The following is a 14910-nucleotide window of genomic DNA, read 5'->3' on the forward strand; positions in this document are numbered from 1 at the left end:
TGTCTCTAGAGTAAACTGTTAGGCAAGTCTACATGGCTCTTAGCTGATACTGACAACCTTGAGACAACAAGGGATTCTAGAAAAGGGAAATCCATGATAAGGCAATGCACTACAATATTCACATCCCTCAAAACCCATCATAGCCATAGATGCCACATCTTTGGGCATCTCTGAAAAGATTTCTACTGTTAATCAATCTCACACCAAGTAGACGAAGGCCAGAGGGAAAAGACATGCTTCCAACGATAATCTGTACATAGTGGATTCAAAGTAGTTTATCCAAATATGGTAGCACTGAAGATTCTTTGAATCCATTTTTAAGTGATCAAAAAAATTACATATCGCCGCAGGACAAGGGCAAATGGGGAGAAACCTAGACAGATTGTATGGAATTGTTCTGCACAGGCATGGATTTGGCTTCATCTTGAAGAACATCTCCACTAGCAACCGTATTGCTTTTTCCACAATAGCTCTTCTTACCTTTAAAAGGGGAACTATCATCCAAGCCAGCAGTCTCTGGAGGCAAGCACCTTTTAGAGAAAAACTTGGTAATAGGCTTAAGTTGGAGGGGGCTTTTTGAGACAGGTTCAGAAACAGATGCAGCTGCAGTAGATGAGAATTAGAGGTTAGAAACATTACACTCTTCATCTCAAACAAGGGGAAGGGTCACATTGGCATTCTAAAACAATCTAATGACAAAGACCCATGTGATTTTCTTAAATGAAAAGATTCTTACATACTAATATATCAAAGTCAACATCAAATGTATGCCTTAGGCAAGGGTCACACGACGCTTAGTTAATAGTTACTTTTTTAAATAATCGTGCCTCGTTCATGATCAACCATGCACCATTTGGTTGTATTATATGCAACTACGCAAGGCATTTTGTAACTATGCCGATTTTGGCTTAGTTACATCAGTAATATCTTGTTGATAATTATGCTTTGCATGACCACATCCTTACTCTCCTTCTGCACTAAGGCTTGTTTTAGAAAGCCAAAAAATAATACTACATAGTGTGATGTCATTTGGACAGCTCAAAAATTGGTATGGAATGTATACGAAGCCTAAAAACCAAGAAGCAAAATAAATGCCACCGAATGAACCTCTATTGTCTTTTACAATCTCCCAATCACTCAGTACTTTTTTGGTATCTAGAAATGATGAATAATGGAATCCTAAGAATAATTTCTTTATCCACCAATAACAGAATTTTATAAAGTATAAATTCTTCTCTAGAATTTTGGTGAAGCCAAAAAAGCAAGGCAAACACTATGCCCATGCCCATAGGGTAGGCCAAAAAGTGAAAAGGACTAGTATGAGGCTCTTGAATGATAAGAGCCATCAACAAAATTAAACTACTAGAGAAGATTCCAGTTATTCAATTCTTCATATACAAAAGTCAATGTATGCCTAGCCCTCTTCTTCACTGAGGCTTGTTTGAGACAGCCAAAAACCCTGAGTGTATTTCTTGCTTACCTTGTGGACAAGGAAGAGAAATCCCAAGCTGCTCTAGTACCTCTTTCTTAACCTGAAGAGATTTTCAGTACAGGCTTAGTGCAGCAAACATGCATTGTAAACATGTGTGTGCATCCAATAACGTCAGCTACATTACCTGCCAGCGGTTGTCGACAAAGTCAGCAATTTCTTTTACTTTGTCTTTCAGGAGAGACCTTGACACTGCAGGAAACTTCATGGAGAGGAGATTTACCAACCTCTTCAATCCAGTAGTAGATGACCGCAAAATCTCCACCTGCAAGTCAGCATCTACGTTTAGGCGAGTACAAGATAAACGACTCAGTAGCATTCAGACCCAGACCATGGGCTCATACCATTTCCTGCAAAGATGTCTCCGGCAGAGACTTCTTACTTCGTTGCTTGGACTTATTCTTTACCTCATCGACAGTCTTTGCTAGTTGAGGATCTTCTGGCACTTCTATTCGAATCCCATTAACCAAAGGGAAAACTCTCAAAGCTTCCAAACACGTTCGATCTGTGCTCTGGATGACTGTGGAGGATTTGTGTTGATGGAAATTGCAGACTATGTATGGCCTATTGCACCTCAGTGCATGGTCTGTTAACTGCTCAAGAACCTTGCACTGTCTTGCAAATTTGAACAGCCTATGATTTCCTTCAGGCCTTGAGTCAATGACATCAGCTTCCGCAGAGAACTTTTGCAATTGCTCTGCATCACTCTCAGACTCGCTTTCCTCAACATGTGCTCCCTGACATAAAAGAATGTCCTTACTTAACTAACAGTTGCCTCACACACATTAGATGACTTTCTATATGCTGAAACATCAGACTGGAATTGTACCTCACTCTCAGAGAGATATCCATCTGGCACGAGAAAACCATCTCCAGCTTCCTCATCCTCATCAAGGTCAGGCTTCTCATCCTCCTCATCTTTCTCACAGTCTGAGAGACTTTCACCAGGATCTTCCTGAAGCATAAAGTAATCTCATTGCAGCTCTTACACTGATTTTGAAGAAGATATACAAGTACATGTCATCTATACACAAGTCTTACCTCTTCCCATTCTTCATCACTATCGTTTTCGTAATCCAAGTTTGAATCCATTCCCAGAGGATTTCGAGGCCTCACAACATCACTAAAAGAGCACAAAGGCAAATAAAAATTCAGACACGCATCTGAATTAAGGGAAGCTAGGCCCTGTTCTTAGTGACTAACCACCTTTTTTTGGAGAATGATCCATAGTAGGCCGGTCGATAACTTTTGTTAAACTGTAGCAATTTCCTTCTTTTGTTTTCAAAATGAAAAGACTTATGTGGTTCTGCAACAGGATCTTGCTCTAATAGAGCTGAAAAATCCATCAGTCCAGAATCATCCCACTCTGGCCCTGGTTTTTCACTATTGAGCTCACTGTCTTCAAACTCAGCACGAGATCGCTTACATCCTCCTGCAGTTGCAACTACAAGCCCAGATTGTACTTCGACAGCTTCTTCAGAACCATCACTTTGACCTTGTAGACGAAGTTCATTCACTGGAGTCATCTTTGGAAACCTCCTTTGACCCCACCTTTTCATATTTCTATTTGATAACAATGAATACTTCTTCCAAGCCATTACATGCAAGCTGCAGGGTAGAAACAGTATTGAAAACTGTACAAGGAATCATTTACATATGGCTTGAATTAATATTCTTCTCAGTACCTCAAAAGATCATGAAACAATTTTTCATCACCCTTAAGCATCTCAGAATCCATATCGTGTATGATCTTTTGATGGAAAGGACTGACATTTTGGGCCTCAGGCACCACCCCTATTTGACCAACCAGACATGGAGCGGACTCAGCTTGGTCCTTCTTGCTTTGAAGAAATCTTCCCATAAGGTTGGCCTGTTTCTTGAGTGCAGTTTGCCGTCTTAGGTCTGCTTCTTCTTTCTCCTTGCGCTTCTGTTCCTTCTCAGCCTCTTCTTGCTGTCTTCTTGATTCTTTTTCCTGTCAAAAAATGTAAAACTACTCAGTAAAACTGATTGTGTGCTAGCATATGGCTGGCTTCAAGCTGAGTCATGCTACCTGTCTCAAGGCCTCTTTTGACCTTTGCTTGCTGGCTTCTCTTTCAAGCCTCTCCTTTTCCTTATCACGTCGTTCCTTCTCTTTCTCCTGTAAAAGATAACCAATTCAGAACAAGGAGCAACAATCAAGAAGTCCTAGAAACACATCTAGCTCCATAGAGAGTAAACAATGAACCTGCTGTAATTTTCTTTTCTCTTCTTCCTTCTCCAAGCGTTTCTTCTCCTTCTCCCCCTCCTTATCCAGGCGCCTTTGCTCTTTCTCAGTTTCCCGAGCAAGCCTCTGTTGTTCTTTAAGGGATTCCTTAACAGCACTGATGGCAGACAGTATATATTTTTAAAAGCCCTGCACATATTATCGGTAAAAATATATACAGAATATATATTTGCTTACATAAACCTACACTTTAGGTGTTGTTTTCTGCTGCCAGAGGCTGACATGAGCTCGAATCAGCTCTTCATTCTCAGTTTTCAACAGTGCATCTTCAGCTTTCTCCAACACAGACTTATCCTGGTCTTGGTCAAAAGTAGCTGAGAGAGCTGTTATAATCCCTGCATTTAAAGTCTCTTGGAACTGTTAATTGCAGGAATTTTGAACACATGATTTAAAGCATTTCAGACCACAAAACAAACATGCATCGTACACTGAGCTACACAGAGACTTTTCAGTTTCTTGCCTTTCTTACAATCATGTCAGGAAGCAAAACTAGGATACATTGAGACATAACTGTAGACTGTCATTCAAAATTTGCATACACGAGACATCTTGCAACACTCTTCCTTCAGTGTGCACCCAACTCAGAGCGTACACAGTATCAGCATGAGAATTACAGTCGCTCTTTTAAACAGTCACAGTCTTCTCCACCCTAGATTAGAAACGAAGCGCTCAACAAAACATCCTCCAATCATCCTCACATCTAAAACATATCTTGATGCAACTACCCTCCCTTATCCAAAACAAAATCAAAAGCTCAAATTTTTAGAGTGCAGGTCACATATTATGGCTGAGATAGAGATGTAAAGCAACTTAAAGACAAGTAAAACTTGTATAGAAAGTTCAACACGTGAGCATTGATCAATGCATGAAAAAAGCATACCTGCCAAGGCAGCAATTCGCTCAGCAATTTTCCTTCGTTTGCGCCTTCTGTATGTAACAATATTGCGAAATGTTTCTGGGACCAGCTTAATGTCCCTTACCTGCAATGCAAATACAACAGAAACCCATATTGAGTTCATTCCATTATAGATTGAATAATCTTATTCAGTCATTCCATTGTAATAAAATGAAATGTGAAGACAAATACCTCCCAACACCATAGGCAAGCTTCAGAGTCGTCTTCTAAAACATCAGCATCTGGGTTAGGTGTTCCAAAACTAATGCGCTCACCAATCGAAAGTACAAGACTTCGGAGCAGGGCTGGAGTTAAATCACTTCTTCCTTGACTATCATCTGTAGGCTTGAGCTGCAGAAGAAGATTGGCAATCAAACTAGAAAAAGGCAAACCACTTTCTTCCAGTAGAAAAGCAATCTCTCCACGTCTGCCATAATTCTGGACACCTGCTGTTGTGAGATCTATTTTCCCATCTTCATGATAAAATCTGATTAAGGAGGCCACTTCTGATTTGAACTCTTTGATAAGAACACTTCTGCTTTCCACATCTAGAGGCCCTGTCACAATTGCTCGCTTGCGCTTGACCCCCTTCTTAGACATTTTGTGGGCATCCTTAGAAGCAGTTAGCACAGGAACATCACTCGATAAGGGCAAATCAGTACCTTGAAGAGAAGATGAATTTATGTTTACAGTCTCTTTCTTGCAGGGTCTCCCTCTACCCACCTTTATTGGCACCTGATTTACTGCAGCAGCAGCTGGAACGTTCTCAAGGTCATTGTTGGGTAATGGATTCAAGTTATCAGTGGTATCGTGCATTGGAGCTGAGTTGGAGTTAGGGTTAGGAGAAGAGCTGTGGCCGGGTAACACATCCACGGGCACAGTGCTTGGATTTTCTGAAGAGAGAACCTTGCGAGATTTATCCCTGGAAACCTGCTCCGAGTCAAAAATAGTACTTTCCTCGAACTTCGAGCCGCATGTTTCGTTTGCAGAGATGGGATCATGGCAAGGTACCACATTCGGGTTTTGGTTCTCGGAACTAGCAAGCTCGTATCCTGCCATGGCTGATGGAGAACACGTAAAGGTTGAGGCCACAGAAGACGATCCTGGCTTTAGAAAGCGATCGAGGGAGCCAGGAAGAGGAGTTGATTTGGCAAGAAGGGGAGGGCGGCCGCGGCGACGCTTGTGGGTATCTACAGCATCATTGGCAGGGGAAGTAGAAGCCATGACAGAGCAAACAGCTAATGCGTTGGGCGCCAGAAGCTTAAAACGACCGGATCATAGGCAGGGAACCAGAGAAATAGCGGCGGAGGAGCAGACTTACAAATTAGAGTTCCGCACCTCTCTGATATGCAGCGATGTGGGTTCTCCGACATCTGCGTTGACGATTGGTGAATGTGCAAGCGGTGGGTGGAACCATGGAGTAGAGGTCTCTTCCTCTCTACCTACTACTCTAGTGTGGCATTCTAGACAACGCGACGAGGGAAAGGCCCACCTTTTTCAAATTTCAAACTTTGGGTTTTGTTTCCCCTCTCCCGCCACATTAACAATTTAGGGCTCCCGCCATAACTTTTGTCATGTCTTTAAATCAGTCCATCTGACAATCAAACAAAATTGATTAAATCTTTCAAATACCCATCCACCATGGTCCACAATTTCTTTCTTCTAACAAGGCCAGGTTGAGACGCGGTGTAGGAAGAGAAAGGCTATGCAAGGTGGAAAAGAAGAATCGGACAATCCTAAAACTAGCTTCTTTCGGACCTGCCACTTCCTTTTTGAGACCCCCGTCCTTGAAAGAGCTTGCTACCGCGCTAAAGAAGACAAAACAGTCCTTTCTTCTTCCGGACATGCCACTTCATTTTTGAGACCGCGCTAAAGAAGACAAAATAGTCCTTTCTTGTTGTGCCAGCGAGGCTTGAGATAGCTTTCCAAGCCAATCACAAATCGCCTTCACAAAGCTTCAGAGACCTACCGCCTAAGATTGCACTCGGACTATGCACGGCACAATATGTCCTTTTCCACCCAAAAGCAACGAGAATGCTTGCATTGTCCATTGTGGCGTTCGCAGACAACTGTAGAAAAGGACATAGTTGCAGTCTGTAGAGAGTCATGTGATTGGTTGCAGCAGCTGAGCACAAGGGGTGGGCAAGTCGGAACATCAACAAGACCTCCAAGTAGGACTGGGTAGTAGGCCAAGGGCCAGGAGACACATGCGGTTCGGGGGGCTATATTTAGCAGGCCAGGGGTCTACATAGTATGGATGGGTGGAGAAGAGCATGCATCAGTTTCCAATCTCTTATATTGGTATCAGAGCTCAGGATAGAGAAGCAACCATGGAGAGGGGGGAAAACAAGACGTGGAAGTCTTGGCATGATGCCCCACTATGTATCTCTCTCTCTCTCTCTCTCTCTCTCTCTATATATATATATATATATATAGAGAGAGAGAGAGAGAGAGTATATATATATATAGAGAGAGAGAGAGATATAGAGAGAGATATAGAGAGAGAGAGAGTATATATATATATATAGAGAGAGAGAGAGAGAGAGAGAGAGATATATACTCTCTCTCTCTATATATATATATATATATATATATATATCTCTCTCTCTCTATATATATATATATATATATATATATATATATAGAGAGAGAGAGAGAGAGAGAGCCACAGGAAGAACCACTTATAAGGCGAGGTGAACATGGGGGTGTGAATCTGCCCCTCTATACAAGTGGGAGACAGGATCGATAGCAGATACGGCAACGACAATGACTCCAAAACTGTTTGTCGCAACTTGCTTGACGTTTTACATTTCATGATCTCTCTCTCTCAAGGATGATAGAGCCCCTATCGAGAGCGGTTTCAACTACGCGCAACCGGCTGTCCGCCATGGAGAAGCTCATATTGGCACCCTAAATTAGGGTTTTGGCCAAGGATTAATGGCCACATTGTTAATTGAGTTTCCCACTGTGGTTTTGTGCAAGGCAATGGCTATGGCGAGGAACGGTTGGCTATGGCGATCAATGCTGCCACAATGCAAGTGGTGGATGATCGAAAAATTCATGCAAAGTTGAGGAAGTCCAAGCTTAAAGATTTGGCGTTCCAAACCTTAAAAAAAGCTTAGCTACAGGGCCATGAACATGGATAGGCACAGCTATGTATAGGGCCGATGGGGCCAAAGCAACATAAATATGTGGTTTCCTATAGGGGAGAAGCAATTCAAGGTTCTCGGTAAGGTGTCAAAGTGCAAGCATGGTCGACAAGCCGAAGGCCGAGGACAAGGTGCCAAAGTGTAAGTAGGGTCAATGAAAAAAGTGTAGATAGAAGATCAACGACGGCAATGGCCTTGCCGAAATTTTCAGCAACAAGTAGGATTTAACAAGCTTTCAAGGGTAATCGACAACGATTGCGTGCAAACGAGTATTTGGTATTACAAGTAAGCAAGGTTGCCTAGTATTACAACAAGTTGAATACCGCAGGCACCCGGAAGGTTCAAAGAAAGTTTTCCAGAGTCGGGGAAACTACAACAAGTGCAAAGCATCATGCAAAGGATCTTACCAAGCATGCACCACAAGATTGGCAAATTTTATGATTATGTGATATTTTTTGACTTCATATATGATTGTACATCGCAAGAAGCTTCCAAAAGGTTTTCGAAGGAAATTTTGGATGCAAAAGCAAGGCCCATTGCTAGAATGGAAAACGGGGCAAAGAAGTTCAACATGGCCGACTCTTTGCTAGTGTCATAATAACTAATATCTAATTCTCCTAAATGATTTTCTCATGTTAAACTGATCATTTAATATGGAGAAGTACTAGGGGAGGAAAAGCTAGAATATTGGTCACAGTAGGGATCCAAAGAAGGGAAAATAGGGCTCCAAAGGGGGGGCCATCTGCAAAAGAGCAATGTGCATTAATGGGCTTCAAAGACCCTAAGGTTCAGCCCATTAAGACTTCCAAAATCCAAAGGTTAAACTCTAGGTAAATTGGATGCTTGTGGAAAGACTTAAAAGTCTTCCCACATCCCTATCCTTGAGGGGGCGAGCCCTTTTAGTAGGGGATGAGAGAGAAACACACACACACTCTTGCAAGCTCCCTTTACACAAAGGGCATAGTGGACACATGTCAGCTCTCTAGCCCAACTGCCCCCAAGGTGCATTCAAATCCTATTGGATGGCCATAGAGGTGGACCAACGAGAATTAGGCTAGAGTAAACTTAGTTTAATTCATTTATAAACACTTGATAAAATAACCAATAGAAATTAAGCTCTATAGAAGACTATTGGACAGTCTCCCAAGGGATCCAAGGAGCATTCAACATCCCAATGGCTTGCCTGATTCCTATTGGCCAGAAGACTAAGGGGTCCAATGAGAGATCAATTGCATTATTTAAATACCTAAAGCTCTCACAAAAGGGGAAAGGGGGACACATGTCACAAGGCTATCACTTATGCTTCTTAATTATCATTGGCTAAGCTTTGCAGGGTCCAATAGGATGCCAGCATGTGCAATTAGCAAGAGGGGTCGACCGAGAGAGAGAGAGAGAGAGAGAGAGAGAGAGAGAGAGAGGGCTGATTTTTGGAAGGCATTATCACTTACACACTTACACAAGCTCATGTGTGAAGAAAAGAAGACTATCTCTCCTTCTCAAGCTTTAATGGGAAGCTCATCATCTACTCCAAGCTTGTGAGAAAGGTGGCCTACACCAACAACTCTTGGCTTTGTGATGCAAATCCAACCAAGAGCCAAGCTCCAATGCATGCTCATCTCCTCTACCATGCTAATTACTAAGCTATGCTAAGCTATTATGAGTGATTATGTGAGGAGACATACTTCTTTCTCGTAAGAATACTCCTTCTTCCTCTCGATCTACTCTCATACCCCGCTAGCTCTCACCATCTTCGAAGGTGTGTGAGGTCTTGGGTCTGAGACCATGAGGGGATTGATGTTGTGTTTTATAAGTGTGGGCTCGGTGCTTGAAGCTTCCGTCTTCATTGCACCATCAAGTTAATGAAGGAACACAAAATATTGTATTGTACAATGTCTCCCTTGATGGGAAAACCTATAATACAAAGCCTTTTGGAGGGGAGACCGGCTCTATGTAAATCCGGTCCTCAACTGTTGTCGATAGCTTAATTTCTCTCTCTTTTTGAAGTATTGTTCATGCCGATCTAACTAGGTGTTATGCTTTTGTTGCTCTCTCCATCCAAGCACTCTTGCTATGCTCGTTAGGAATCTATTCTAATGAAATGCTCACTATGTCTATGTTATTTTCCGCTACACACAAGTTAGTAGACCATTAAATGTTACATTGGTATCAGAGCACAAGGTTTCTCTTTTCTTGCTCAAGAAGAGAGGTCCTCAAGCTAACTATGAATGGTTGGTATTATTAATTGCAATTGAGTAAGGAGAATAGGGAATTTTCAGCCTTGCAGTGTGCTTGCTTCGTGCAGATAACGGGGCATCACCATCGAGAGCTATGGTCTTAATAATGGAGTCCTACGACTTAACCATTATTGAGCTATTAGAAGCTTGACAGGAGCCGGTACTGTTTTGATGGCGAAAGACCCTCTCTTCGATTCCTTGCAATTAATGATATTCGGGCCACGGGTACAGGAGCTTGAGTGCTTTTCTAAAGGGGTTAAGAGGAGTAGCAGCTAGGGCTTGAAGTGCCAAAATACACGTAAAAAATCTTACACCTAAAAATTGTTAGAATGGCTGACAATAGTAAAAAGAGTGAAATTAATGTTGATAGCTTTGATTTTGCTAATGAACAGGCTACTAATGATGCCCCTATGCTTGTTAATTACCTTGTTTCTAGGCTTCAACAGGCGATGGGCAATCCATCCCTCCAAAGTGAAGTGCAACGGCATCTACGTGCTCATGGGATTCTCCAAACTCCCCACCAAGAAGAGAGAGTACCTAGGAAGCCTCCTTGTGAAACTTCCAAAAGAGACCTCTCTCCGATAAGGGAAGAAGAAGAGGATCCGTATGAAGGGCTCAAAAATCTTCTACTTGACAACGCATCTCCTTCCCAAAGGAGAACTCAAGTTTCAATGGTAGAGCCTTCACCAAAAGAGCAAGAAAGAAGTGAGTCTCCTACCACCTCGGCGGAGATGGCTCCACGAAGACGGCGGGCAAAACGCTCTCCAACACCCCCTAAACGGAGAAGACCATCGCACACTTCTCCACACCATAATTCAAAGAGGGACGATAGAAAACAAGAGAAGAAAAAGGCAAGAAAGAGGTCACCCTCTTCTCCATCTTCTTCGTCCACTTCCTCTTATGAAGAAAGTGATGGTGCAGACAAGGAGGAACAAGGGAAGAAAAAGGCGAGAAAGAGGTCACCCTCTTCTCCATCCTCCTCAAATTCTTCGTCCTCTGAAGAAAGTGATGGTGCAACTTTTGAACCCCAAAAGGAAGAGGCCATAGGAAATCCTATGCCGCGTGGAAGAGGTCATCCAAGCTCAAAAAGTTCAAAGAGGGAGGAAAGAACATCTCTTTCCTTACCTATGATGGCACCTTTGGTGCTACTGACAAAGTCTTGGCCTTCATCCAACAATTTGATGCGGCATTTGGAGATGAGGGCTTCACAAAGTCCTCTAAGCTATGCCATGTAGCTATGCATTTTCAAAAGTCTGCCAGACAATGGTGGTCTAGCCTACGGGCAAACGGTGAAGCTCGCCAAACATGGAAAGCTTTAAGAGCTTCCATCTTGAAGCATTTTTTGGCTACCGATGCCAAAGACAAAGTACTCACCAAATGGCGAAGCTTGAAGCTCTCTCCCTACGAATCTATTCACAAATATGTAGACAAGTTTTGGGACTTACATCTCAAAGCCATTGTCTTCAAAAAGATGGATTTAGGAGAGCAAAAACAACAATTTTGTGCGGGTCTAACTAAAGATATGGCGGAGTATGTTAACTCCCAAAGGCCACGCACCATATTTGTGGTCATACACCATGCCATGGTGGCTTCACGAATCAATTTGCAACAAGGGGCTAAGAGAAATCTTAAGCCCACGGAGAACAAGGACGGTAATAACGAGCCTAAGGCGAAGGACACTGTCCAAAAGTCTCCTAAAAGGCAACGCCAACAACAACAAAGCTAAGGAGAAGGGAGTTTATAAAGGCAAAAATAAAGTCTCTCCTGAAGAGCTTGAGCGTTATCGTAAATATGACCGTTGTTTCAAGTGCGGGGAGCAAGGGCATGCCTATCGTGCTTGTCCCCACAAGAATACACGAAATGAGCCTCCTAGAGCTACCTTGGTCGAAATCCAAGAAGAGGATGCTCACCACAATGGATATCCTCTATGCCATGCTTGGGGAAAGGTAAGAGAACATGATGCTTTTATTCTCTTTGACCCTAGTTCTACTCACAATTTCATATCCACAGAGTTGGCCACCAAGCTAGGCATCCAAGCCTATGAGATGGGAGATGTCCTACCCATCGATGATGGTTCTTTCAAGGGGCAAGAAGCTTCACTCACTCCCTTAATTAGGAAATTGAGGCTCCATGTCCAAAGCTACGTGGACAAGGAGAACTTCTTTATCTCTCCTCTCAAGCACGAGGATGTAATCCTAGGGGCACCATGGTTTGATCGCATGGCTGCCAATGTTAAATTCCCTGAAAGGCATTTAGGTTCAGGGGAAAAGATATGTACATAGATGCTAAGGAGTTGGGTAACACCATACCCATTGTACATACGCAAGCTTTCAATAAATCAATAAAGAGCTCCATCTCTGTGTACATGATTTTTGTTAAAGATTCTCAAAATGAACCTAATGCTTTAGCAAAAGAAAATATAAACAATCAAAAGAATTAGAGATATCCAATTTTCTCAAGGGATTTCGAGATGTTTTTATTGACAACATCCCTTGTGAACTACCTCCTAAACGAGGCAATGATGACCATGTAATTGAACTTCTTCCAGGAAGTTCACCACCTAATAAACCTCCTTATAGAGTTTCTCAAGCTCACCAAGAGGAGATTATGCAGCAAGTGCATGAGTTAGTTGAGGAGGGCATGGTTAGGCCTAACTCATTTCCATTTTGTTCACCCGTGTTGTTAGTGCAAAAGAAAGACGACACATATCGTTTGTGTGTCGACTATAGAGCACTAAATAGGATCACTATCAAGAATAGGTTTCCCGTTCCACCGGTAGAAGACCTATTTGATAAGCTCCAAGGGTCGACCTACTTCGATATGATTGACCTAAAAAGTAGCTACCATCAAATAAGGATAGTTGATCAAGACATTGTAAAGACCGCATTTCGCACTATGTTTGGTCTTTACGAATACATTGTCATGCTTTTTGGCTTGACCAATACACCAACCACATTTAACCACTTTATGGAGAAGCTATGAAGACCTCACCGAACATAATCATATACTCTAATTCACTAGACGAACACAAGCAAGATCTCCAGGTAATATTTCAAGTCTTACGAGAGAATAAACTTTATATTAATCGAAAGAAAAGTGAGTTTTTCTTACAAGAGATTCAGTACGTAGGTCACATTATCTCTCAAGATGGCGTCCAAATGGATCCATCCAAGCTAGAGGTAATAAAAGGATGGCCTAATCCAATGACTCTACATGAACTAAGAAGCTTTATAGGTATGTGTGCATACTATAAACGCTTCATAGAAAAGTTCTCACAAATCGCGGGACCATTACATGACCTAACAAAGAAAAACGTTAGGTATACATGGTCTTCCAAGGAGAACAATGCTCTCGAAAAGCTTAAAGAAAAACTCATCTCTCAACCTGTGCTTACACACTCGAATCTCTCAAAGCCATTCGAGGTCCAACGTGACGCTTGTGGCGATTGCCTTGGAGCTATTTTTCTCCAAGAAGGGCACGCCATAGCCTATGAACGTCGAAGGCCCGACCCTGTTGAGCAAGCTCTAGGCATATATAAAAAGGAAATCCTCGCAGTTCTACATGCCTTAGACTCGTGGAAGCACTATTTATTGGGGACTCCTTTCATTCTGCGGACGGATCACCAAAGCCTTAAGTACTTCATGACGTAGACCAAGCTCTCCAACAAACAAATGAGGTGGCCAAATTTCCTTTTGCAATTTCATTTTCATATTGCTCACATTGCTGGCAAGCATAATCAAGTAACAGATGCACTCTCAAGACGCCCGAGAGTGAATGCGGTTTCCATAGCAACTCACAATGATCTATCTTCTATGATAGATGAGTAGGCTATTGATCCCGATTTTAAAAATGTGATTTCAGTCCTTTCACTAGGAAAGAAAGAGGAACCATTTACCTTACAAGATGGTTATCTTCTCTATGTGGCAAGAGATTATGTGTTACTAACTCACTATGTGAGAAAGTAATGTATGAATGTCATGCTCCTCCTTATGCGGGGCATAGAGGGATTCAGTCTACCCTAAAGGGGATAGAAACATATTTCTATTGGCCTACCATGAAAGCAAACATACAAGAGTATGTTTCTAAATGTGTGGTATGCCAAAAGGCGAAGTTTGATAGAGGCAAGTAACCTGGATTGCTTCAACCTTTGCCAATTCCTAATTCACCTTCTTGGGAGAGCATATCCATGGATTTTAACTTTGGATTGCCCAACTTTATCCATGGGAACACAGGAATATGGACAATAGTAGACAAGTTCAACAAACAAGCTCATTTTATACCTGTCAAAAAGACTATCAAAGCCCATCAAATGGCAACCCTCTTTATATCACAAATCTTCAAGTACCATGGCTTGCCAATGTCCATAGTGTCGAATAGAGATCCTAGAATGACCAGTAATTTTTGGAAGGGTCTCTTTGAGAATTTAGGGACAAGGCTAAACTTCTCTTTGGCCTATCACCCGCAGACGAATGGCCAAAGTGAAATAGCTAACCTAACAATTCTTGATCTACTAAAAGACTACGTAACGGAAGTAGATCAAAGGTCCCAATGGGAGAAGTACTTACCTTGGAGTATGCCTACAATAATATTGTACATACCTCCATGGGAAAAGCACCTTTCAAGGTAATAGAGGGAATATCCAAAAGTCTCCTGCTACTTAAGGTACATGGGAAGATCTTCGCTATAGATGAGTATAACCGAGACCTACAAGAATCTTTCCAAAAGATTAAGGATGCTATCTCTATCTCACAGCGAAGGCAAAAGGCTGTTGATGATAAGCACACAAGATCCCAAGCCTTTGAAGAAAATGATTGGGTCTTACTTAAATTTCCCAAGGCTCGATTAAGGCACACGATGGGCAAGAATCCTACGGGACACCA

General features: G+C 42.2%; 1 protein-coding gene across 1 annotated transcript; it reads right to left on the minus strand.

Annotated features, from left to right (window-relative positions):
* Window positions 1–221: 221 nt before the first annotated feature.
* Window positions 222–6103, minus strand: FAS1 (chromatin assembly factor-1 (FASCIATA1) (FAS1)). The gene is made up of 13 exons (XM_086517094.1): window positions 4840–6103; window positions 4633–4732; window positions 3940–4087; window positions 3714–3849; window positions 3540–3626; window positions 3175–3461; window positions 2696–3097; window positions 2531–2612; window positions 2319–2444; window positions 1834–2226; window positions 1617–1754; window positions 1481–1532; window positions 222–603 (listed from the first exon to the last, which is right to left on the minus strand). Exons 1-13 carry the CDS (start codon window positions 5869–5871, stop codon window positions 374–376), a joined length of 3213 nt encoding a protein of 1070 aa, XP_086373220.1. The 5' UTR covers window positions 5872–6103; the 3' UTR covers window positions 222–373.
* Window positions 6104–14910: the final 8807 nt, after the last annotated feature.

The sequence above is a fragment of the Adiantum capillus-veneris genome, chromosome 1, assembly GCF_014529385.1.
Source record: "Adiantum capillus-veneris isolate H3 chromosome 1, ASM1452938v2, whole genome shotgun sequence".
NCBI lineage: Eukaryota > Viridiplantae > Streptophyta > Polypodiopsida > Polypodiales > Pteridaceae > Adiantum > Adiantum capillus-veneris.

What these genes read in the sequence shown, in the direction of transcription:
- FAS1 (XM_086517094.1), bottom strand. Translation starts at nt 5,871, where the DNA reads ATGGCTTCTACTTCCCCTGCCAATGATGCTGTAGATACCCACAAGCGT. An exon ending in TTGTTTCATGATCTTTTGAG is followed by an intron (nt 3,098 to 3,174) that starts GTACTGAGAAGA and finishes TCTACCCTGCAG; the next exon opens with CTTGCATGTAATGGCTTGGA. An exon ending in TTCTCTTCCTTGTCCACAAG is followed by an intron (nt 604 to 1,480) that starts GTAAGCAAGAAA and finishes CATCTACTGCAG; the next exon opens with CTGCATCTGTTTCTGAACCT.